The sequence below is a fragment of the Pelobates fuscus genome, chromosome 2 (genome assembly GCF_036172605.1).
Source record: "Pelobates fuscus isolate aPelFus1 chromosome 2, aPelFus1.pri, whole genome shotgun sequence".
Taxonomy (NCBI): domain Eukaryota; kingdom Metazoa; phylum Chordata; class Amphibia; order Anura; family Pelobatidae; genus Pelobates; species Pelobates fuscus.
Window position 1 is genome coordinate 250,959,881 of NC_086318.1, and position 26,234 is coordinate 250,986,114.

At 44.1% G+C, this 26,234-nt stretch overlaps 1 protein-coding gene across 4 annotated transcripts in view; it reads left to right on the forward strand.

Annotated features, from left to right (window-relative positions):
- Positions 1–4,236: 4,236 nt before the first annotated feature.
- The window catches only part of MAP3K4 (mitogen-activated protein kinase kinase kinase 4), a 175,598-nt gene continuing 153,600 nt past the window's right edge, over positions 4,237–26,234 (forward strand). For 3 of the 4 annotated variants that reach the window (XM_063443338.1, XM_063443340.1, XM_063443341.1), the window contains exon 1: positions 4,238–4,872. In XM_063443338.1, coding sequence (XP_063299408.1) covers positions 4,674–4,872 — 199 coding nt within the window. In that variant the 5' untranslated portion in view covers positions 4,238–4,673. Of the gene's footprint in view, positions 4,873–26,234 lie in introns of all 4 variants that reach the window. The other variant, XM_063443339.1, reaches the window with a different exon arrangement.

Genomic DNA, 26,234 nt, shown 5'->3' on the forward strand with positions numbered 1-26,234 from the left:
TGGGTACATAGGCGAAGATGCATTTTTCCGCCCCCCCTCTAAAATTAACATCTTCACCTATGTGCCTCCTAACCAGCCCCTCCCTCTTCCCCGTCCCTTAGTGTTCCTCTCCCCTCCCCCCTCCTTTCCCTGTCCCTTGGTTTTTCTCTCCCCTCCCCTCTCTGTCCCTTGGTGCACCCCCCACCCTCTTAGCGGTCACACTCCCCTTCCTGGTATGCCTCCTACCTGTCTTGTAGCGTTGCGGAGCAGACCCTCTACAGGAGCTTCAGTTTTCTGTAGCTGGCTGGACTGACAGGAAGTGCTCTCTCAGTGACCAGGTACAGGAAACAGAAGCTCCTGTACTGCGCTCCGCTCCGCCACGCTACACTCACTAACAGCCACACACACTCAATGACAAACACACAGACGTCACTGACAGACACAGACTCACTGATCTGACACACACTCATTCATTGACAGGCACACACTCAATCACAAACATAATCTCACTGATTTGACAGACACTCACAAACACACATACACAGACACACACACTCACAGACAAACACATACACAGACACACACACAGAAACACTCACAGACAAACACATACACAGACACACACTCACAGACAAACACATACACACACAGACACATACACACACTCACACATACACATACACAGACACACACACTCACAGACAAACACATACAGACACACATATACAGACACACACTCACAGACAAACACATACACACACAAACACATACACACACACACACTGACAAACACATACACACACACACTCACAGACACATACACACACACTCACAGACAAACACACACTCACACATACACTTTCAGACACACACTCACAGACACACACACTCAGACACATACACACACACTCACAGACACACACTCACAGACAAACACATACACAGCCACACACACACACACACACACACTCACACATACACTTTCAGACACACACTCACAGACACACACACACACAAACACATACACACACACTCAGACAAACACACACTCATACATACACTTTCAGACACACACACACTCACACATACACTTTCAGACACACACACACTCACACATGCACTTTCAGACACACACAAATTAATAATAAATATCCACCCAGCCTCCCTACCTGGAGAGAGCTGGTGTGGATGTGTCCCTGGGGTCCAGTGGGGCTTCAGTGCAGCGAGCGGCAGCAGTTCTAATGAGAGGCGGCGAGGGAGCTCTAACCTGTCTGCTCTGCTCCCTCGCGGGCTGTCTGCTGATGCCGGGAGCCACAGAATCAGCACACAGCGCGCGAGGGAGCAGAGCAGACAGGTTAGAGCTCCCTCGCCGCCTCTCATTAGAACTGCTGCCGCCCGCCGGGGGTCCAGAAGGTGACCTGGCAGGAGGGAGCGCTTCCCTCCTGCCGGTCACCGAAATCTTGCACCCCCAGAGCCGGTGCGCCCTAAGGCGGCCGCCTGTGCCGCCTTATGGACGCGCCGGCCCTGTGTATATATATAGAACTATATAGTGTTTGTGTAGCCAGGCAATACCTTCAAAGCAGAGAAACAACCAGGAGTTTAGATTACCATAGAGAGCTACCGCATGGTCTGTCAGGGGGCATGTCAGCTACCAAGCTGATGTCAGAGAGGAGCTTGAAGGCTCCCATTAGCTGGAGATCTGGAGGGGTGTGTAGCAGTTATTGAAATGCTGTTCATGCTGGCTTTTGTTTTCTAGGAGAGAGACTCCTCTTTCTGCTGCAATTTCTCTCTGTCTCACCCTCTTCCACAATTCAAGCTTTCATTGGCAACAAATATAAAGGTCACCAGACTGAGTACAACAGCTTGTCATCCCCCCTTCCATTTTTGCCGCCCCCTGGAAAGTGCCGCCCAAGGCAAGTGCCTTGTTTGCCTTGCTGAAAATACATTATTATTATTATTATATAGTGCCAACAAATTCCATAGCACTTTACAATGGGTGGATTAAAAAACATGTCATTGTAACCAGACAAGTTTGACGCACAGAAACAGAGGGGTTGAGGGCCCTGCTCAATGAGCTTACATGCTAGAGGGAGTGGGTAAGGTGACAAAAAAGGTAAGGGAAGTACTGTATTAGGGAAGTAGATTAGTAGAATAGTATTTAATGAAGACTTAGTGTGGGTTTTTTGGGGGGCCATTAACAATTTAATTGATATGCTTTGTGAAAAAGTGAGATTTTAATGATTTTTTTCAAAGAGTGGATACTGGGTGAGCGTCTAACGGAAAAGAGAAGGGAGTTCCATAGAAATGGTGCAGCCCTAGAGAAGTCTTGTATGTGAGCATCAAAGGTGGGAGTACGAGCAGAGGATAGACGCAGGTCTTCAGCAGAGCGTAGGGGCCTAGACGGGACATACTTGTATATTAGGGAGGATAGATAGGTAGGAGTAGCATTATGTAGAGATTTGAAAGCAAGAACCAGAATATTATATTAAGCCCTATATCTTACGGGAAGCCAATGCAGAGACTGACAGAGGGGTGAGATGTAGGAGGTACGTGCGGACATGAAGATGAGCCTCGCCGCCGCATTCATTATAGACTGCAATGGGGCAAGTTGGAAACATGTAAGACCACTGAGAAGCAGATTTGCATGTCATCCGCATAGAAGTGATATTGGAAGCCAAAGGAGCTCATGAGTTTACCAAGGGAGGCAATATAGATCGAGAACAGCAGGGGACCAAGGATAATTCCTTGGGGGACACCAACAGAGAGAGGTTGGGACGAAGAGCCAGAGCCAGAGAAAGAGACACTAAAAGAGCGCTTGGTAAGGTAGGAGAAGCACCAAGAGAGAGCAATATCTTGTAGACCGAGATTACGGAGGATAAGAAGAAGCTGTTGATGATCAACAGTATCAAAAGCAGAGGAAAGGTCAAAGAGAATTAGGATAGCGTAGTGACCATGAGACTTTGCAGCAAGTAGATCGTTTGATACTTTGGTCAGAGCCGTTTCCAGAGTGCTAAGTGCGGAAACCAAACTGAAGTGGGTCGGGCAGAGAATTGGACGCGAGGAAGTCCATCAATCTCACATACACAAGTCTTTCAAGGATCCTGGACGCAAAAGGTAGTAGCGAGATAGGGCGGTAGTTGGACGGGGAGTTAGGGTCAACGTTGGGCTTCTTTAGAATCGGGGTTACAATCACATTTGAAGGGTAATGGAAATATGCCAGAGGAGAGGGAGAGAGTAGGAATTTTAGTGAGCAGCAAAGCAAGAGAAGGACACAGAGTACAGATGAGATGCTAGGGAATAGGATCAAGGGAGCCAGTGGTGGGGCGGGAGGACCGGAGCAGATCAGAAACCTGTTGTGCTGTAGCAGGTGCAAATGAACATAAAACAACAGAGTGAGTGAGGTTGGGGGAAGAATTGTAAGGGGAAGGAGAGAGATGAGAGATCTCTTCCCTGATTGTAGGTCTTGTCAGTGGAGTGAGTTGCAAAGTTTGTGGCAGTTAAGTTGGTAGGAGGAGCAACAGGGCAAAGAAGAAAGTTAAAAGTGTGAAATAGTCATTTGGGTTGGCGGCAGTGTGTGGTAATGAGGGTATTGAAGTAATTTACTTTTGCAGAGGGAAGAGCCAAGCTGTAAGAACATATACACATGTATACTATTGCAAACAAAAAAAAAAAAAAAAAAATCAGTGTTGTCCCACTTGATAAGTCTGTTTAAATGCATATCACTACAATTCTGTAAAATTGCTGCAGTTTATTTAATTTAAATTTTTGCATATTCGAGTTTGCCAAAATCCTTCAGTCAGAGCATGTTGCCATCTATTCCTTTGTTCGCTACGGTTTACAGTTCAGTGAACATCTCTAACCATGTCACATCCAGGGCTTATGAATACACTTCCCATAATGCACTTCCAGCTGCTGGAACGCCAATAGCGGTTGTGCAGCAGATTGTGGAAGCGCTGCCTGTGGCTCTCCAGCTGTTTCACTACATTTCCCGCCATGCTCGCTGCTGGCTTGTCTGAACCTCAAGGGAACTATGGCTACCAATAGCTGGAGTGCCAATGGTTAGTTATCATCACTGGCGGTGGCTAATTAGATAGTTATGGTCTGAGTCTCGTGACACAGAGAACATAGTCTGTAAGTGACGGGCTGTTTGTATCGCTCGCTGTCTGGAAGGCGGGAGTCCTGAACCCGGAAGTGACGTACACAGAGCCGTGCAGCTCGAGCTAGCGCTCCATCCGTCACTTCCTGGTGTCGGAGAGCCGCACACACCGGCCGGGCTGCCGTCATTTGACACGGCTAGCGTGTGGGCAGGGCCGCCCCCTCACGTTGATGCAGGAAGCCCTGGGAGCCAGCCTGCTCTGAGCGTTACCAGGAGGAAGTGCGCCGGACACGCTGGCGCCACACAGCGACCAGACAGCGCCAGAGCCCCGCAGCAGCAGCCGAGGAGCCCAGCCCCGCGCCTACCTGGACCCCCGGGGCAGTCGGTGTGCGCGGCAAGCTTGAATGATCGCTGGAACCGTGATCCTCCCCCCATCTCCTGCCCCCCGCAGGGCCCCACTCTGCAACTACTGCTCCGTGTCCGCACTCAAGCCTCAGGAATGCCGAGCGGTGGCCGCAGGGCTCCCCGCCTGCCGACAGTCTCCGTGCGGGCTGGGATCTAACACGATGCACTCGCCTGGGAACTGCAGGGCTGCACAATGCGCAAAACGGAAAACGCCGCCGGCGAACACCACCACCACCAGGACTGCGAAGCCGATGAGTTTTCCGATGAGATCAACGCCGAGAACTTCTACGGCACCTCTCCCCCGTACAACTCCCGGCAGATAAAACGCATGTCTGCCAAGCACCAGCGGAGCGGTCCGGCGGGGAGAGCCGTCAGCCGCACCGTGTTCAAAGGTCAGTCCGTGCTTTTACCGTGCTCAGTGCCCGGCTCCTGTCCTGGGCACACCTCTGTCACTTTAAAATGATTAAATCGATACTTGTCGATTGGACGCCGAGCACTGCGTCTCATTCTGCAGAACATTGTATTGCCTTGAAACAGGATGTCCCATAGTTCTAATTATTGGACTTTTAAGGCATCATTCAAGTTTGGGTCTTGCTAGAAATTGAATAGAATTTTTTTTTTCTTATTCCAATCATCAATATTAAAGCGCACATAGACCGATTTCTAGATAGTATAATCTGTAATGTATATCTGACGAAAAATAAAATGGGCAAGTCAAACAAATGTGTGCATGAAGAGACGGGTAACTACAAAATTGTATGCTTGTGTGCATGCAAAATTATAGGTGTGATTTTAATTTCAAGGATTCAGCATATATCTCTAGAGATGATTAAGCGCACACACGCATCTTAGTTCAGTGGATGTATGTATGTCAATGAGCATGCCAAAACAACTGCAAGCAAATCCATGCAATAAAGTTGTTCGACAATTTGCACAGCATATAATTTTTTTTTTTTTATTTCGGAATGCCCTCGTTTTCATGCTTGCATGCTTTCTATGGTCACTTATTTTTGTTCTTCCGGTTGCTCATAGCAACACCATGTTATGATTTTCCCCTAAAAGCTACTGCTACATAACTATCGTAATTGATTACTAAAAGTAAATTGTTATTGAAGCACACCCAGTTCTTATAAGAATATATTGGGATACATGTATCACTGGTTAATAATCTGGTTTGTGAAATTCACAAATGCAATTATTTGTAGTTTACACTGCATCTTTTACAAGGGTTGTCTGGAAGAAAACTTATTCCTGGACATCTATGGCTCAAGCATGCTCATATTCTACTCTAGACATTAAATTGTTCCAATTTGTTTGTTTAACTTCTGTAGCATATAAATACTACCCATGTACAAATAGAATTATAACCGGAAAACATTCTGTATAGTAGCATTAGTTTTTGTATGGACTTTTTAGTTCACTTCTTAAATAGTGCTGTGAATTGTATGCATTGTGCAAATGTTTTGAGGAATATCACTTCTAACCACGCCAATGTTGCAGTCTCAGAATTATAAACAAGACTACTGTGACATCTGCATGTCTTGATATGTGCACAGCTTGAATCGTGGGATGCCAAGTGCTTTTTTTTTTGTTTGTTTTTTATATACATTTTAGAAGATACATTTGGAATTTTCCGGTAGATTTGTTCTCATCTTTCCACGACAGATATTATTGCTAGCACACTGTATATTTTATGTGATACACCCTTTAATCCGTTTTATGTTAATGTTGAATAAATAGGTTCACTCACTGAATCCAGTTAACATCACACACAGATTGTTCCTGATGATATAACAAGAAGGTAGACGAGTGTGTTTCTAATATAGTTAACATTAGTACCATTACATACATACAGATTCAAGATAATTAAAACTCAAGCATGCATGAAATAAATGTTTACTGTTACAGGACTGCACACAGTGCTGTTGGTATTATGGCTAAACACACTGCATATTTTTGTGACAGATGTATTTTCATAGAAGTTAGACCAAAGAAGTCATGTTATTTTATGGACAACCTTTGATAGTTATATCTATGTACATTAAAGGGGAAAAAAAAGCTTACCTTACAGGTTCCTGCTGTTGAAACATTGCAATTATGACCTTCCCCCTTTCATAAGAGGCATTTTTACTTTTCTATCTTTACTATCCAAAGTGTGAGCATGCCAGTCAAGTTTGTGTCTCTCTGGCTCTCAAAAGGACTTGAGCCACAGATGTGTGCATGTGGGTATGTGGCTTAGGAGAATGCTCTGCACAACCATCTCATCTCTCACCTGGGCTGTAAATTCAGGTATTATATAGTCTGAGACAGCCACTGTCATTTGATAGACTTAAAAGACCGTCAAACAAGATTGGATGCTTAGCTTAAGCTGCAGGAATGAAGTTAGCCTTTGTACCTAGCACACATCAGGATCTGTGTGTGCTGTTCCTCCTGGATATATCACAAGTGCAGTAGGTGCTGATTCGTAGTGATTTGTAAGCCAATCACCGTAATAATTTGTGATTTCAAGGGGAACTGTCACTTATCTGGCAATTACAAGGTTGAATAAAACATTGAAAATCACACACAACCTATATTTTAATGCTCAGTATTATTTAATATTAAATCACAATCTAGTTCAGTCTAGGCATGCATTGTAAATAGTGAGTAACATTGTTTCATTTCTTTTTATTCCTGTATGCTTTCTCTATGCTAAATGCCAGGTGCAAAAACAGCTGAATTCAAAATTATTCAACCCCCATTGAAAATCAGGTTTATTTTCAAAATTTACAGATTTTCAGCTGTGTGCAATGAACAAATCAAACAAAAGCAATTGTAATAGTTTAACACAACAGATGCTTCAAGTGGTTTCCCCGAATTCAAAAGATAATGCAACTTATAATGACTTATCCAGTCTCAAAATTATTCAGCCCATTCATGGCACGCATCTTTATTACTTAGTAGAGCATCCGTTTTCGGTTATGACCTGCTGCAAACAAGATACATATACAGACACCAGTTTCTGGCAGCGTTCCTCAGTAACATTAGCCCATTGCTTATGAGCAATGGACTCGAGTTCAGTAATAATGTTGGGTTTGCGTGCTGCAACCACCTTCTTCAAATCCCACCTGAGATTTTCTATGGGGTTCAAGCCAAGTGACTGTGATGGCCACTGTAGAGTTTTCCAGGACTACTTATGCAACCAAGCCTTGGTGGAATTTTGATGTGTGCTTGGGATGATTATATTATTGGAAAGTTCAATGATAGCCAAGCTTCAGCTTCCTCACAGAGGGCATGATGTTTTCCCATATGATTTTTACTGATACTTCAATTAATCCACCTTGCCTTCCACACGTGGCAGTTTTCCAGTGCCAGAGGATGCAAGACAGCCCCAGAGCCACCACTATGCTTAACTGTAGGCAGTGTTCTTTTCAGCATGTGCTTCATTGTTTTTTCCTTCAGACATACCGCTGATCCATCGCGCCTAAAAGTTCCAGTTTTGTTTTATCTTTCCACAAAAGAGAATCCCAAAACGTCTGCGCCTTATTTATATGATTTTGGGCATATCGGAGCCAACCTTTCTTGTGCTTTTGGGTCCGTAGCTGTGTATGTCTTGGATGGAACATTCAGTGCCTTCTCTATATTTCTGTATCCTGTTCCTTATTGGTGATCTCAACTTTGTAGAGTAGACCATTCTTTTGAATTGGTTATATTTCCAGCATGCAGTCAAACGTGACACTCCTCGAACCCCTAAGCCAGTCCAGGCATTTTAAATGTTCCAGCTCATGCACGCTTGGTGCAACTAATGAAGCCCTTTATTAGTTACATCAGGTGTGCTTTAGACAACAGCTATTTTGCATATTTGTGCTGATGTTAGGGATTCTATTCAGGGGTTGAACAATTTTGAGACTAAAGAAGTCATTAAGTTGCATATTCAGTTGAATTTGGGAAATCCGCATGAAGCATTTGTTGTGTTCAACTATTTCAGTCGCTTTTGTTTGATTTGTTCATTGCAAATAGCTGCATGTCAGTAAAGTTGACCATAAACCTAATTTTCAATGGGGTTTGAATAATTTTCTGGTCTACTGGAAGTGTTAATGTATGTCTTAATTTGATAATTAGGGTTAGGATAAGAATGCAAAGGCAGCAGACGAGAAGTGCAGCTTTTGGGAGCTGTTTTTAGATATACCTCAGTGGAAAGAAAAATGCATAAATAAATACATGCAAGTTTTCCTTTGGGTTATAGCTACTAAACAGTGTTTGTTCATTTTTATTTGGGCAGTGGCAGTGTCCCTTTAATGAACTGGTCTGGGTAGCAGTGGTTCTGTAATTTTAACCCTGCAATATAAAACATTGTTGTTATGTATGACTGGCAATGTTTATATTGCAGGATTAAACACATCTCTAGTGGCTGTCTTCCATACAGCCTTTGGAAGGGCTTCCGCTGCAACGACAGTTAAACTTGGTTAAGTGACGTTTGACGTAATTTAAAGCTGCTAATAGAAAAATATTATGTTCAATGCTTCCCTATGAGAAGCATTTGATTAGGAGACCGTGGCACTCGCTGTGCATATACTTCTTCTTGTCTGCAATGATTCTCTGAAAATAATTTCAGTGGAAGCTGAAGAAGACATTGTGATGTAACGAGAGGAAGATCTCCTGGTTTCTAGGACTGTGGCACTGCTTTTCCTTTTTAATATTTAAATTAGGTGCATCCTGAATCTAACCTGGGACTTGAACACTGTAGTGTTAGGAATACAAACGCTTTAGTGTTCCTTGTAGGATACAGAGTATGTGACCACAAAATACAATTCACAAAATAAAATGTGTATAAATAAAATTATAAATTAGTCAATAATTGTTGAGCAAATGGACTCCAGAAAAAGATTGAAAATGCCATATTTCCAATAGCCGTGGCTGGATTTGCAATTGTATATCATGATGGAGGTAAGTTGCTGTTATGGTCTACCAAGCCCATATGCAACAAGTTGCAAGCTTAGATATTTCTATAATATAAACCTTTTAACTAACCAAAAACTGCAGTAGTGGACACAATATTCTGGTACTCGGGGGATGTAGTTGGTTCCAGTGGTGTGTGGGCGCCATGTGCTCAGACGGTAAAGGGAGTACCTGCTCCCATCCCGCGCTCACAACCAACAAGGCTCAGACATCCCGGACATGCCGCACGGAGAGACGGCGAAACCGGCTCCAAACCTCGCAGCCATGCGAAGCAAGGTTAAGCTACACAGGCGACCCAAGAAAACAGGATACAAAGGCATGGAGGCGGCCTCTACTGTGGGTCCTACGCACGCTATTGCGGAGGTGCAGACACAGATGGACGTCGCAATCTGCGCTCCAATTTCACGGCACAACATCCACACCAACTGCCTCTCACCTGGATCTCGAGTTGCCCGGGAGGGCTGCTGTCAGCAATCCACCTGCAGGAGGAGGACTCTTCACTAAGCGGTGCCGGACGCCAGAACCAGAAACACCCACACACTACAGTTCTAGCGAGCGGTCAGGATAGACCTCCAGTACACGCCACATCAGAGGGGCTTGAAGGAGCGACCTGCCCACACATGCTGGACCTCGGTTGCCCACTGCACCTCATCCTCTGGGAGCTTTGGCTGAGCAGACTGGGGGCAAGCGTTATAATGAGACCTGTGTTAAATTCATTTTTTCTGTGATGGTTTGGCCTGCACATTTAACCGTAAGCAGTGTTAGCTGAAGCTATACTACCACACTATAAAGGTACTAAAAGCCTGAAGCCTTTAGATATTTAGCATAATCACTATTTATTTAGCATCAAGTGAAAATAAAAGTAACATTAAAATAACACTGTAGGGTTAGGGACAAAAATCTGTATTCCTGACCCTATAGTATTAAAACACCACAATGTGGGGGGGCGGGGCTGGACCGCCGAGCTGGACGGTCGCAAGCCTGAGCAGCTCCTGCAATTCGACAACATTTACCTTCTAAAATCAGGAGAGATTTTTTCATGCCGCACGGAGAGACGGCGAAACCGGCTCCAAACCTCGCAGCCATGCGAAGCAAGGTTAAGCTACACAGGCGACCCAAGAAAACAGGATACAAAGGCATGGAGGCGGCCTCTACTGTGTGTCCCACGCGAGCTATTGCGGAGGTGCAGACACAGATGGACGTCGCAATCTGCGCTCCAATTTCACGGCACAACATCCACACCAACTGCCTCTCACCTGGACCTCGAGTTGCCCGGGAGGGCTCCTGTCGGCAATCCACCTGCAGGAGGAGGACTCTTCACTAAGCGGTGCCGGACGCCAGAACCAGAAACACCCACACACTACAGTTCTAGCGAGCGGTCAGGATAGACCTCCAGTACACGCCACATCAGAGGGGCTTGAAGGAGCGATCTGCCCACACATGCTGGACCTCGGTTGCCCACTGCACCTCATCCTCTGGGAGCTTTGGCTGAGCAGACTGGGGGCAAGCGTTATAATGAGACCTGTGTTAAATTCATTTTTGCTGTGATGGTTTGGCCTGCACATTTAACCGTAAGCAGTGTTAGCTGAAGCTATACTACCACACTATAAAGGTACTAAAAGCCTGAAGCCTTTAGATATTTATCATAATCACTAGTGATGGCTACACAATCGACCTGCAGATATTTATGGGCATCTGCCAAGCTACCTCCTAATAGCAACACCTTACCTTATAGCATTAACCATATCTTATCCTGCTCTGTCTAATCGTGTAATTCATCTTTCCTGTTCAGCAACATGGAACACCTAGATAAGCAACATTATTATACACAAAATTGTGCTATACCCACTAATGCCTAACTACTGTCATGCTGTGATGAAAAATGTCTGTCTTAACTGTTATGGCATTGTAAGCTAGATGTGAATTTTCTATGCACAAATAAAATAAAGAATATAAAATAAAGAATATAAAAAAAACAAAACAAAAAAAAAACACAATGTGAAGCACTGCCACAGGAAGCATCCTTTTAGTAGCCATCTGAGGAGTGGCCATTGGAGGTATCCCTAGGCTGTATTGTAAACACTGCATTTTCTATGAAAAGACGATTTACTGCAGAAAGCCCAAAGGGAGTGATTATACTCACCAGAACAAATAAGCTGTAAGTTATTCTGGTGCCTATAGTGTCTATTTTAACTTATAGGTGATTTCCAATGTTTTCAGTTGTGTAATATTTAATTTTAACCCCTTCCAGACCGGACTGTTTTGGCCATGTTGTACGTTAAGGACCAGAGCTGTTTTTGGTGTTTGTGTTTAGCTGTAATTTTCTTCTCTCTCATTTACTGTTTCCATACAAGTTATATATTGTCTTTTTTAAGGACAAGAAGGGCTTTCTTTACATACCATTATTTGTATATTGTCATATAATGTACTTTAAAAAAAATTAAAATATGGTGAAAAATAGAAAAAAAAAGTTTTTTGACTTTTACTTGAAAAATCTTTTACTCATCTACAAAAGCCAATGCAAAAAAAACTGCTAAATAGATTCAACATTTTGTCCTGAGTTTAAAAAGACCCAGTGTTAACATGCATTTATTTATTTTTTTGCTAGGGCTACAACTACAAGTAGGACATTGCTGTTTCAAAATATATATTTTTAAAATTGATCAATAGGGACATTGTATTGTAACAGTTATCTGTCATAAATCTCTGAATTACTTCAATACCCTCATAACCACTCTCCCACGAACCCAAACGACTATTTCACACATTTAACTCTCTTCTTCGCCCTGCTGTTCCTCCTCCACCTAACTTGACCGCCTCAGACTTTGCAACTCACTTCACTGACAAGATCTCTACAATCAGAGAAGAGATCTCTCATCTTTCTACTTCCCCTTGCAATACTTCCCCTAACTTCACTCCCTCTGCTGTCCTATGTTCATTCGCACCCGCTACATGGGAAGAGGTTTCTGCTCTGCTCCAGTCCTCCTGCCCCACCACCTGCTCCCTAGATCCAATTCCCTCGCATCTCATTTGTACTGTCTTCTTCTTTCTCCACCTCTCTCTCTCTCTCTCTCTCTCTCTCTCTCTCTCTCTCTCTCTCTCTCTCTCTCTCTCTCTCTCTCTCTCTCTCTCTCTCTCTCTCTCTCTCTCTCTCTCTCTCTCTCTCTCTCTCTCTCTCTCTCTCTCTCTCTCTTCCCCCTCCCCCCTCTGGTATATTTCCATCGCCCTTCAAACATGCAACTGTAACCCCAATTCTAAAGAAGCCCAATCTTGACCCTTTACTCCCCATCCAACTATCGTCCTATCTCGCTACTGCCTTTTGCATCAAAGATCCTTGAAAGAATTGTGTATGCGAGATTGACAGACTTCCTCGACTCCAACTCTCTGCTAGACCCGCTTCAGTCTGGTTTCCGCGCTATGCACTCTGTGGAAACGGCACTGACCAAAGTATCCAATGATCTACTCGCTGCAAAATATCGCGGTCCTAATTCTCCCTGACCTTTCTGCGGCTTTTGACACTGTTGATCATCAACAGCTTCTTCTCATCCTCCAATATCGGTCTACAAGATATTGCTCTCTCCTGGTGCACCTCCTACCTCTCCCAGCGCTCTTTCAGTGTTTCTTTCTCTGGCTCTGCTTCTTCTCCCCAACTCCTCTTTGTTGGTGTCCCCCAAGGTTCAGTCCCTGGTCCCCTACTGTTCTCCATCTATACTGCCTCCCTTGGTAAACTCATTAGTTCCGTTGGCTTCCAATATCATTTCAATGCAGATGACACGCAAATCTCCTGATCTCTCACTTGCCCTCTTGAATAGTGTCTCTGACTGCCTTTCTGCTGTTTCTAACTGGATGGCTGCCCACTTCCTTAAACTAAACTTGACCAAAACTGAAATTCTGGTCTTTCCTCCCTCAAGTGTTGTTACTCCTGTGTCTGTCTCCCTCCAAGTCAATGGTGCTACCATCAGCTCCACCACGCAGTCTCGCTGCCTAGGTGTTCTCTTTGACTCCGACCTCTCCTTCAAGCCTCATGTTTAATCTATCGCCAAATCCTGTCATTTCCATCTCAAAAACATTGCGCGCATCCGCCCCTACTTAACGCCAGATGCGACTAAGGTGTTGGTCCATTCCACTGTTATTTCTCGCCTTGACTACTGTCATCTGCTTCTCAGTGGTCTTACGTGCTCCCAACTTGCGCCGTTACAGTCCATAATGAATGAGGCGGCGAGGCTCATCTTCCTGTCCTCCCGCACCTCCCATGCCTCACCCTTCTGTCAGTCCCTACATTGGCTTCCTATAAAATATAGAGCTCAATTTAAAATTCTGGTTCTTGCTTTCAAATCTCTACATAATGCTGCTCCCACCTATCTATCCTCCCTTATACACAAGTATGTCCCGTCTTGGCCCTTACGATCTGTTGAAGACTTACCTCTATCTTCTGTCCGTACTCCCACCTCTTATGCTCGCCTTCAAGATTTCTCAAAGGCTGCACCGTTCCTGTGGAACTCGCTTCCCTCCTCCGTTAGATGCTCATGCAGTCTCCACTCCTTCAAAAAAATTGTTAAAAACCCTCTTCTTCATAAAAGCGTATCAATTAAACTGTTGATAGCTCCCAACTGATTCCTCTTCTGCAACTGTCACTAGTCTAATACTATCCTTACCTTTTTGTGTCATTTTACCCCACTCCCTCTAGCATGTAAGCTCATTGAGCAGGGCCCTCAACCCCTCTGTTCCTGTGTGTCCAACTTGTCTGGTTACAACTACATGTCTGTTCGTCCACCCATTGTAAAGCGCTGCGGAATTTGACTGCGCTCTATAAATATCATAATAATAATAACAATCACACCTCACAAAGACTGGACATACCCCATTTGCAATACCTTGGGTTGTCTTCTTTTGCAAATGGTATGCCATCATGGGGGTAATTCTCATTCCTGGGCTACAATACGCTCTCAAAGGCAAAACTACCAACCTGTCAATTTTCAATGTAAAAAATTTGACCCTGTAACTTTCAAAACCACTATTAAACCTGTACATGGGGGGTACTGTTATACTTAGGAGACTTTGCTGAACTCAGATATTAGTGTTTCAAAACAGTAAAATGTATCACAACAATATCAGTGAAAGTGCTGTTTGTGTGTGAAAAAAGCAAAAAAGTCACTTTCACTGACCATATCATCGCTATATGTCTATATAATTACACATATATAATTATATTTTTTATTCATTAACAATTTTTAAAATGTTATTTTACACATGCAGGGAGACTGCCTGTCAGTTCAGGCAGTCCCCCTGCAGGCAGATGCTCAGACGCTCATTGCGGCCAATTGACCGCTTTGTTTGAGCGATTACATGGCCGTGGGGGCCTAATTCGCCGAGGGGGGACTGTCTTGGCTGTCAGGCAGTCCCCCCACAACGGGAGCAACGCCGATCTCTACCAAGGGAATCAGGTAAGTAAAAATATTGCCGTTATGACGGTTCAGGACCATACCAGTCCTCAAGGGTATTTTTCCGATGATTGTCCTGAACAGTCATTGGTCCTTAGGGGGTTAAAAAGAGCCTCCAACAGCCCATAAGCTTTCTACTGCTTGGGCTAATGAAACATCAGCCTGAGCAACAACAGGTGGAGGGGATTGACTGAGAATTTTGTCAGCTGATGCTTTCACAGGGACCCTTTACTGAAATAAATTGGTATGGCTAGATGGAAGAGTGTAGTCTCTGCCTTAATACTGCCTCCAATGGGGCCTGACTGTGAGTGGTCTCAATTAAGTGGTCTGGGTGCAGTGTCTCTTAGTTTTAATCATGCAATGTAAAACATTGGAGTTTTTTTGTAAAGGGGGCAATGTTTCCACTGCAGGGTTAAATACACCTCTAGTTTTCGTCTTCCTGACAGCCAGTAGAGGCAGTTTTCAGTCAAATGCTGCTCCTGCAGAGCATTTGATAGTCTTACTGTTGCTAGTTGCCCATTTTAAATCTTGATTATATCAGCCAGGGAGGCTGAGCGGCCGCATCAAAACCAGTGCAGCAAACGAACAAAACTAAGTAAAACTCACCTTTCAAACTCACGGTGGGTGGCACCTAGTTTTAGGTAGGGTAACACTACAGCGTTACAAATACATGCACTATTCACTGTTTAGAAAGCATTGTACAAAATACACCACCTGAAGATTGCTGTAGGTTTAAAATGTTTAGTATGTTTGTATATCTTAATTAAAATTTAGGTTTTCCTTCCCAAAAAACATTTCCATCATTTGTATTCTTCAAATAATTACATTCCCCCCCCCCCCCCCCACCTTATTTTACATGATTTCATAGATGAAGATGAACTTGTACAAAGAAACCTTATACAAGCATAACTTTTAATTGTAAAGCAACTTTGCTTCACCCATACAGCACGATTCCTCAACAGGCAGAAAGGACACTATAGTGTTCTCTACCCTCTGTTCCTTCCCTTGCACCCTCCCTTTTAAAAACCCTTTAAACACTTGCCCGATTCCCTCAAGCAGACTTCTTCTCTGTCTCCTCCGACGCAGTGTTAATTTTGTCGACTAACCATTTTAGTCGGCTAACATTTTTGAGATTCGGTTGACTAAAATTTTACTAGCATAAAACTAAAACAATTCAGATGACTAAAATACTACTAAAACTAAAATGGCTTTTAGTCAAGACTATTACAACAACTAAATTGAAACTTGCTGCCAACATTAACACTGCTCCAATGCCAGCGCCGAAGTGGAACACACGCATTAAGCCTTCCCCCCCCATAGGAAAGCACTAAATGACTTTAACATTGCTTTAAACTTTATTCCAGGCACTGGGGGCACTGCCTGTCATTCCAGACAGGCCCCCTGCAGGCACTGCCTTGGACGGTAATTCCGTCCAATGCCAGGCAAGTCCCCAGACCGCCAGCGATCAGATAAGTGGGAAGGATAGTGTGGACGTACTATGCCACTCGCCGGCGTTTAGGACCGGGTCCTTAAGGACTGCATAGTATGCCCGCCGTCCTTAAGGGGTAAAATTCCACTATTTACAGCAAAATCCTCAGGATTTGTTGCTTCTTCAGTGAGTACTTGCCAGGCGAGAATGTGGTTCATCAAATTGTGTTGTTGCTTTCCTTACTTTCAATGGGAATGCCTGGCATATACCATAAATCCATGAAGAGTAGAGGTTTAATGTTGTACAACATGTAGAAATATTAATTAAAAAGTCAATAATGCAATTTGTGTGATGTAAAGCATCTCTTCATGAGTTTTATGGATGAAGCTAACAGTTTGAAGTTGAGCAGAAAGTAGTCTTCTCAGTTTGTGATGGCTTCACATGACACCTCTATTGTCATTTTTAAAATAGAATTACTATTAAAGGTTCATTTGCAGCCATTCGATCGGCTAATCAACCTATCAACTAGTGTCCTTAGTGCCATTCCTGATAGATCAAAATGTTGAATACAAATTTTATTTAAACAGAGGGCCTTCCTGGTGCCAAGAGTTGCCCACATATTGATCAGAACGAGTAGTGTGAAATTCCCAATTATCATTGTCCGTTTTGTACAACCTTGACATTGGCTGTTGGGGTGGATTAGCGTTCTCATTGATAATGCAAAAGTGTTAATGCCACGTCATCCGTGTATCAGACGTGTTTTTTCAAATAAGTTTTTGTGCACTATATTGCACATTTTGAATTTGATTGAGAACTTCGACATTTTAATGTGTATAGCAATGACATTGTGTGCTGTAACGGTAACAAAGCATGTGTATTTGGTCTCATGCACTTTAAAGCAGATTCACCTTTGAGATGGCTTGCAAAGATGCATGCGATATTGTTTAATTGACGTGAAATTAGTACCAGCACAGCATCATATCTGACAGGTGGCTAGGGTTAATTCTTGTGAGTACCATGCTGACAGTCAGCGGTTTTGAATCTGTGAGTAGTTGGGTGGCAGGTGTTAATCCCCTTAAATGCCTCACTGATTAAACTTCATACCATCTTCAGTCATACCATCAATCTGGGAAGTGGGTGACCGGGAAGTAAATTGTCACCCAGCATCTTACTGAATTAGTTTTATTTTATTTTTTTGTAGATCCTGCTTTCTGCCTCCTAGGCTCTGACAGAAACTTTCAGAATAGTTTAAATGTACTTAAAGGCATAGAAGTGCTTTTGATTCCACAACCCTCAGAACTATTTATTGTGTTATTGTGGCTTATTGAGCCCATTTCATAGTATGTGGGTGAATCAACTTCTCCTTCAGTCCTAATGTTAAAATTATTTTTATCTGAACCCTGGCTTAAAGAAACACCATAGGCCAGGGCTTGACAAATTTGCTTTGAATCTGGTAGCCAGCTGAAAAATGTTAAAAGCCATTATTATTATTATTTTTTTTTTTTGAAACTTACAAAGCTTTTATATGCAACAACAAAAATACAATTTTTAAAGGGATACTATTCTCACCATGACTACTACATCTTAATCTAGTGGTTCAAGTGTCTATAGCCTATCCCTGCAGGTTTTTGTAAATGCTGCTATTTCATAGAAAAGGCAGTGTTTATATTAGTGCATAGGAACACCTGTAGTGGCAGTCACTCAGACAGCCACTAGAGGTGCTTCCTGTGTCAGTGCTGCAGTGTGCAGCACCAACATTCGGCATCTACACACTCTGCATGGAGGCACTGAGCGTTCCTTATAGAGAGGCATTAATTCAATGCATCTCTATGAGATGCGGGTTGGTGCAGCGCATGCACAATAGCCTCCCAATACTTTCCTATAGGAAATATTGGATTGACTGATAATCTCGGCTGTAGAGGCGGGCCAGTCGAGGTGAGATCAGCACGTCATGGGGGAAAAAACACACACACACACACCCCCCCCCCATGACTGACAGACACACACACCGTGACTGACAGACGCGCGCGCACCGTGACTGACAGACGCGCGCGCACGCCTATGGAAGATAAATTCAAGCTGTAGTGGTTATGGTGCTTAGAGAGTTCCTTTAATTTTTTTTTCTTCAACTATTTTTTTTTTTTTTTCTTCTTCCTTTAAGAGGACAAATACCTGTTTAACATTGTTTAAATCCATCGTTTGAAATATCTTTGCAAGCACCTAAGTGAACATTTCATATATTTGTGATCAGGGAAAGTAGATAAAACTCCCTGCACATTTAAGGGTGTTCTGCTTTGTAACATAAGTCATATTTAAAAACCAGCTATGAAAGAATGTATTTCCTCTGCTCTCTCACAATGCCAAGCAAAATATGTGACGAAACCGTATGATTATATATATATATAAACATTAGCTGCTTTTCGTACACTAAAAACAGGCATAAACCAGTTGAAGATTGCTTATTATGAACCTACAAATGCTAAACTGCTTTGCTCCCAAGTTAACCAAGCAAGTATTCACATTTTTATATTGCAGGAGTTTTAAAATAATTGTTTCAATGATTTCCATATTTGCAAGGTTGACACATGTAAACAAAAGGACACACAAAATCCCAAAGGTTTATGGTTTTGTGTTTTGTAATATTGATGTGATGTTATGTTATCCCAACCTGAATTTGCACAACAAATGGCACATCATTTGCATTTGTATTCATTTTTGTATCACACAGCTATGTTACTGTACTGCCGCCCACCCTATGTGTCCCCAATTGAGGGTTAATAAGCATGTAGGGATGTATATAAAAAAAAAAATACCCCTCTCTGTCTCATTAGAGATATCTTTGCCAGAAGCTCGATGAAGCAAATTGAATGGTTAGTGCAGAACCAACCTAAAAGGTGTGCCTTGACGTGGCAGGTGGGCATTCCCTCCAATGGAAATTGGAGTTACTAACCTCCATTTGTTTTAAATATACGTGTATGATATAGTACGATGGTGACTTTAACAACTAAGTAAAGTGCTCTCAGTGCTATTAATACAAAATAAAATTAAATATAAATACACTTCCCTTTAGGATATAGACCCAAAGATTTCCTCAACATAATCTTCACAATAAAACAGTATATATGGATAGGGTAAATCCTATTAGGGAAGAAAATGGCACATCATAGTGCAAAACTGTGTGTTCTCAGTGTTAGAATAAAGACAAATGGCCACTCACAATTATGAGATGAAAAAAGTGACTTCAATACATATATATATATGTGTGTGTGTATATGTATATATGTGTATGTGTGTGTGTGTGTTATATATATATATATATATATATATATATATATATATATATATATATATATGTGTGTGTGTGTGTACAGACCTGCAGCGGTGTGTGTGTGTGTATATGTATATGTATATGTATATATATATATATATATATATATATATATATATATATTTATTCCACCTCCTGTATTCCTGGATTGCTAACATTCTCATGTATTACTATAGATTTGTAACCATTTTACCTGTAGTTTGTAATATTCTGTGCATGCAGTATGTACTATAGTCATTTAATGTTTCTGACCAATATTTCATGTAGACAGTTATTAATATTTTGGGTGATAGATTTTGGTTGCTAAACTTTTCGATAGTATAGAACACATGGATACTCTACCCCCCTCTCCCTCTTTTCTCCTCCCCAGTTGTAAATACCTCCATATAACTGTTCAATCCTATTCTGTTATTCAGGCCTCACTCAACTCAGTGAAAGACTGCATTTGTTCATGCTGTTTCTCCAAGTGAAACGCTACAACACATGCAAAAAAAAAAAAAAAAGTAGTCACTAGCCACTAGACTAGTGCTACCATGTATGTGGAATGAAGATCTCCCAAGGTACACATATGAAACCAAAATAGTAGCATACAAGTGTATAGTGGCATTTTTAGGAATTTATATAGGTGGCAGAATTGGCAATAGTTTTAAACTTACTGGTGGGTCTGTGCACATGTCAAGGAACTAAAATTAACCCCAAACCCCAGGAGAGCCATCACATCCCTGGACAGATGAGGGGAACCAGGGACTGACCTAGGAGTTGGCACTCGTTTCCTATCCAGAGATTAAAGCTATAGAGATCCACTACCCAGCCCTGTGTAGAGTGTGTCCTACAGCTTTCTGGGAACTCCCTGTAACGTGATCGGGAAAACCGCAGTCAGATCACTGGGGGACGGAAGCCAAGCTAAAGCCATGTGGGGGAATGGATAAAGAGATATGTCCCGGTCACGGCTCACCTTAGCTCTGATAATGTGGGCTGGCTGTGATGAGAGACATGGCCGGGTGGTATGCGGTCGGCCCGGTTCGCGGGAGGAAGTGGAGGCTGCGGCATGCTCTGGGTGGGAGCCTGAAAGGCCCGAGCCGGGATATGGTTGAAATGGACTCTGGCCCCTCCCCCTGCGCAGTGACATCACGCAGCTGCCCTCTTTAGAGAGGTAGAAAGCAGAAGGTGAACGGGGATAGCTCCTGGATCGTCTGGGAGGGTTTGGATGTCCGCCCACAAGGGGGGAGGGTGTCATTTTCGGCAGATTTTAGCAATTGTCGGCTGAAATGGAATAGGTCAATTTTCGGCCACCAAAATTTCGGTGCACCCCTAATTGTAAGGGCTGGTTTGCATTAAAAAGACCTGCTTTACCCCTTCATGAAGTCTTGGCTCATGTTTGGGAGATGGGATAACTACACTCTTGGGGATTGCTATAATCGCAATACTCCTCTGAGTATAAGCTCTTGTAAGAGCTTGTTCCTGCTACGCTATCTGGAGTAGGAGAGATCTGCCCACTGGAAGCTGGATCCTGATCATGGGTCCAGGGTGGGTGAAGGACGGTGAGACCCCGGCGCAGCTGCATCGCTGGAAGTGGGGTATGCAGTACTTATGGTGTCTGGTAGTGTGCTTGGAGCCCTCGGAAAGCACTAGGAACACCGATTGGCGGAGGTACTCGGTCGGAGTGCCAGGCAGTCCGTCACATATATATATTTTTTTTTATTTGGGTAGAGTGTCTCTTCAAGCAATACAACAAATTTTAAGTGCTGTTCCTCTGAGTGTACGCTTGCGCAATCCTAGCAGAAGATTACACTATCTGCTCTCTTAATCATAGTCTCCTACCACTGCACGTGGCCTATAATGTTTGGGGATCCAACCCATTTTAGAGGGAAGTTCCTACAGCTCTTAAAAGGAACATCTTACCCCAGCACCTGTGCTGATGTTCCAACATCTTTCACTCAAACAGGTAAATCTACTTGGTTGTTCCCAGTGCTCTCTGCCGATTGCTGCTGTTAATTCTGCATTTTCAATGTGACTAAGTACTGTAGAAGACTCAAGAGCTTCTTAGGCATCATAACCACTGCAGTGCTGTAGTAGTTATGTTTAACCCCTTAAGGACACACGACATGTGTGACATGTCATGATTCCCTTTTATTCCAGAAGTTTGGTCCTTAAGGGGTTAAAGTGTCTCATTAACCCTTTTACAAAGCCATTTGTGTATACATGATTGACAGGGCATGCAGCCATATCCCCCAATTGAATACATGATTTTAACTATTGTAAATTAAGTTTATTGCAAACAAATTTCATTTGCCATAGCTTCCTGGACACAGAGCTGTAGCACAGGCAGGTAGATCTACAGAAGCGACAGCTCTCTGCAGATGCTCCCTCCCAGGCATAGACCTAAATGGGACATTCACAGCGGACTTCACATAGCCATGGATGCAGATCCTGCCCACTAGACAACCTAGGAATCTGTTCGGCCGATATTCTGTATTTTCGGCAATATCGGTATCGGCAAATAGAGATACCGATATTCCTGATAATACATACTAGGACCGCTGGGCCCATGACAAGCATTCACTATACGCACACACACACACACACACACACACACACACACTGCATTCACTATACGCACCACACACACACACTGCATTCACTATACGCACCACACACACACACACTGCATTCACTATACGCACCCTACACACACACACTGCATTCACTATACGCACCCTACACACACACACACACACACTGCATTCACTATACGCACCCTGCATTCACTATACGCACCCTGCATTCACTATACGCACCCTGCATTCACTATACGCACCCTGTATTCACTATACGCACCCTGCATTCACTATACGCACCCTGCATTCACTATACGCACCCTGCATTCACTATACGCACCCTGCATTCACTATACGCACCCTGCATTCACTATACGCACCCTGCATTCACTATACGCACCCTGCATTCACTATACGCACCCTACACACACACCCTGCATTCCCTATACGCACCCTACACACACACACCCTGCATTCCCTATACGCACCCTACACACACACCCTGCATTCCCTATACGCACCCTACACACACCCTGCATTCCCTATACGCACCCTACACACACCCTGCATTCCCTATACGCACCCTACACACACACCCTGCATTCACTATACGCACCCTACACACACACCTTGCATTCACTATACGCACCCTACACACACACCTTGCATTCACTATACGCACCCTACACACACACCTTGCATTCACTATACGCACCCTACACACACACCTTGCATTCACTATACGCACCCTACACACACACCTTGCATTCACTATACGCACCCTACACACACACCTTGCATTCACTATACGCACCCTACACACACCTTGCATTCACTATACGCACCCTACACACACACCTTGCATTCACTATACGCACCCTACACACACACCTTGCATTCACTATACGCACCCTACACACACACACCTTGCATTCACTATACGCACCCTACACACACACCTTGCATTCACTATACGCACCCTACACACACACCTTGCATTCACTATACGCACCCTACACACACACCTTGCATTCACTATACGCACCCTACACACACACCCTGCATTCACTATACACACCCTGCATTCACTATACGCACCCTACACACACACCCTGCATTCCCTATACGCACCCTACACACACCCTGCATTCCCTATACGCACCCTACACACACCCTGCATTCCCTATACGCACCCTACACACACCCTGCATTCCCTATACGCACCCTACACACACCCTGCATTCCCTATACGCACCCTACACACACCCTGCATTCCCTATACGCACCCTACACACACCCTGCATTCCCTATACGCACCCTACACACACCCTGCATTCCCTATACGCACCCTACACACACCCTGCATTCCCTATACGCACCCTACACACACCTTGCATTCCCTATACGCACCCTACACACACCCTGCATTCCCTATACGCACCCTACACACACCCTGCATTCCCTATGCGCATCCTACACACACCCTGCATTCCCTATGCGCACCCTACACACACCCTGCATTCCCTATGCGCACACTACACACACCCTGCATTCACTATACGCACCCTACACACACACTCTGCATTCACTATACGCACCCTACACACACACCCTGCATTCACTATACGCACCCTACACACACACCTTGCATTCACTATACGCACCCTACACACACACCTTGCATTCACTATACGCACCCTACACACACCTTGCATTCACTATACGCACCCTACACACACCTTGCATTCACTATACGCACCCTACACACACCTTGCATTCACTATACGCACCCTACACACACCTTGCATTCACTATACGCACCCTACACACACACCTTGCATTCACTATACGCACCCTACACACACACCTTGCATTCACTATACGCACCCTACACACACACACCTTGCATTCACTATACGCACCCTACACACACACACACCTTGCATTCACTATACGCACCCTACACACACACACACACACCTTGCATTCACTATACGCACCCTACACACACACACACCTTGCATTCACTATACGCACCCTACACACACACCTTGCATTCACTATACGCACCCTACACACACACACCTTGCATTCACTATACGCACCCTACACACACACACACACCTTGCATTCACTATACGCACCCTACACACACACACACCTTGCATTCACTATACGCACCCTACACACACACACCTTGCATTCACTATACGCACCCTACACACACACACCTTGCATTCACTATACGCACCCTACACACACACACCTTGCATTCACTATACGCACCCTACACACACACACCTTGCATTCACTATACGCACCCTACACACACACACCTTGCATTCACTATACGCACCCTACACACACACACCTTGCATTCACTATACGCACCCTACACACACACCTTGCATTCACTATACGCACCCTACACACACACACCTTGCATTCACTATACGCACCCTACACACACACACCTTGCATTCACTATACGCACCACACACACCTTGCATTCACTATACACACCCTACACACACACACCTTGCATTCACTATACGCACCCTACACACACACACCTTGCATTCACTATACGCACCCTACACACACACACCCTGCATTCCCTATACGCACCCTACACACACCCTGCATTCCCTATACGCACCCTACACACACCCTGCATTCCCTATACGCACCCTACACACACCCTGCATTCCCTATACGCACCCTACACACACCCTGCATTCCCTATACGCACCCTACACACACCCTGCATTCCCTATACGCACCCTACACACACCCTGCATTCCCTATACGCACCCTACACACACCCTGCATTCCCTATACGCACCCTACACACACCCTGCATTCCCTATACGCACCCTACACACACCCTGCATTCCCTATGCGCATCCTACACACACCCTGCATTCCCTATGCGCATCCTACACACACCCTGCATTCCCTATGCGCACACTACACACACCCTGCATTCACTATACGCACCCTACACACACACTCTGCATTCACTATACGCACCCTACACACACACACACCTTGCATTCACTATACGCACCCTACACACACACACACCTTGCATTCACTATACGCACCCTACACACACACACCTTGCATTCACTATACACACCCTACACACACACACCTTGCATTCACTATACGCACCCTACACACACACACCTTGCATTCACTATACGCACCCTACACACACACACCTTGCATTCACTATACGCACCCTACACACACACACCTTGCATTCACTATACGCACCCTACACACACACACACCTTGCATTCACTATACGCACCCTACACACACACACCTTGCATTCACTATACGCACCCTACACACACACACCTTGCATTCACTATACGCACCCTACACACACACACCTTGCATTCACTATACGCACCCTACACACACACACCTTGCATTCACTATACGCACCCTACACACACACACCTTGCATTCACTATACGCACCCTACACACACACACCTTGCATTCACTTTACACACCTTGCATTCACTATACACACCTTGCATTCACTATACGCACCTTGCATTCACTATACGCACCCTGCACACAGTGTTTGTGACTAAGTGGCTACTAAAAAATACTGGACATACCCCGTTTGCAATACCTTGGGTTGTCTACTATTGCAAATGGTATGCCATCATAGGGGTAATTTTCGTTCTTGGGCTACCATAGGGTCTCAAAGGCAACATAACCAATCTGGCGAATTTTAATGTGAAATAAATAAAACACAAGCCTTATATTTGACACTGTAACTTTTGAAAACACCATAAAACCTGTACATGAGGGGTACTGTTGTACTCGGGAGACTTCGCTGAACACCAATATTTGTGTTTCAAAACAGTAAAAAGTATCGCAGCAATAATATCGTCCGTGTAAGTGCTGTTTGTGCGTGAAAAATGCAAAAAAACTTCACATTTACTGGCTATATCATCGTTGTATCACATTTTACTGTTTTGAAACACTGATATTTGTGTTCAGCGCAGTCTCCTGAGTAGAACAGTACCCCCCAT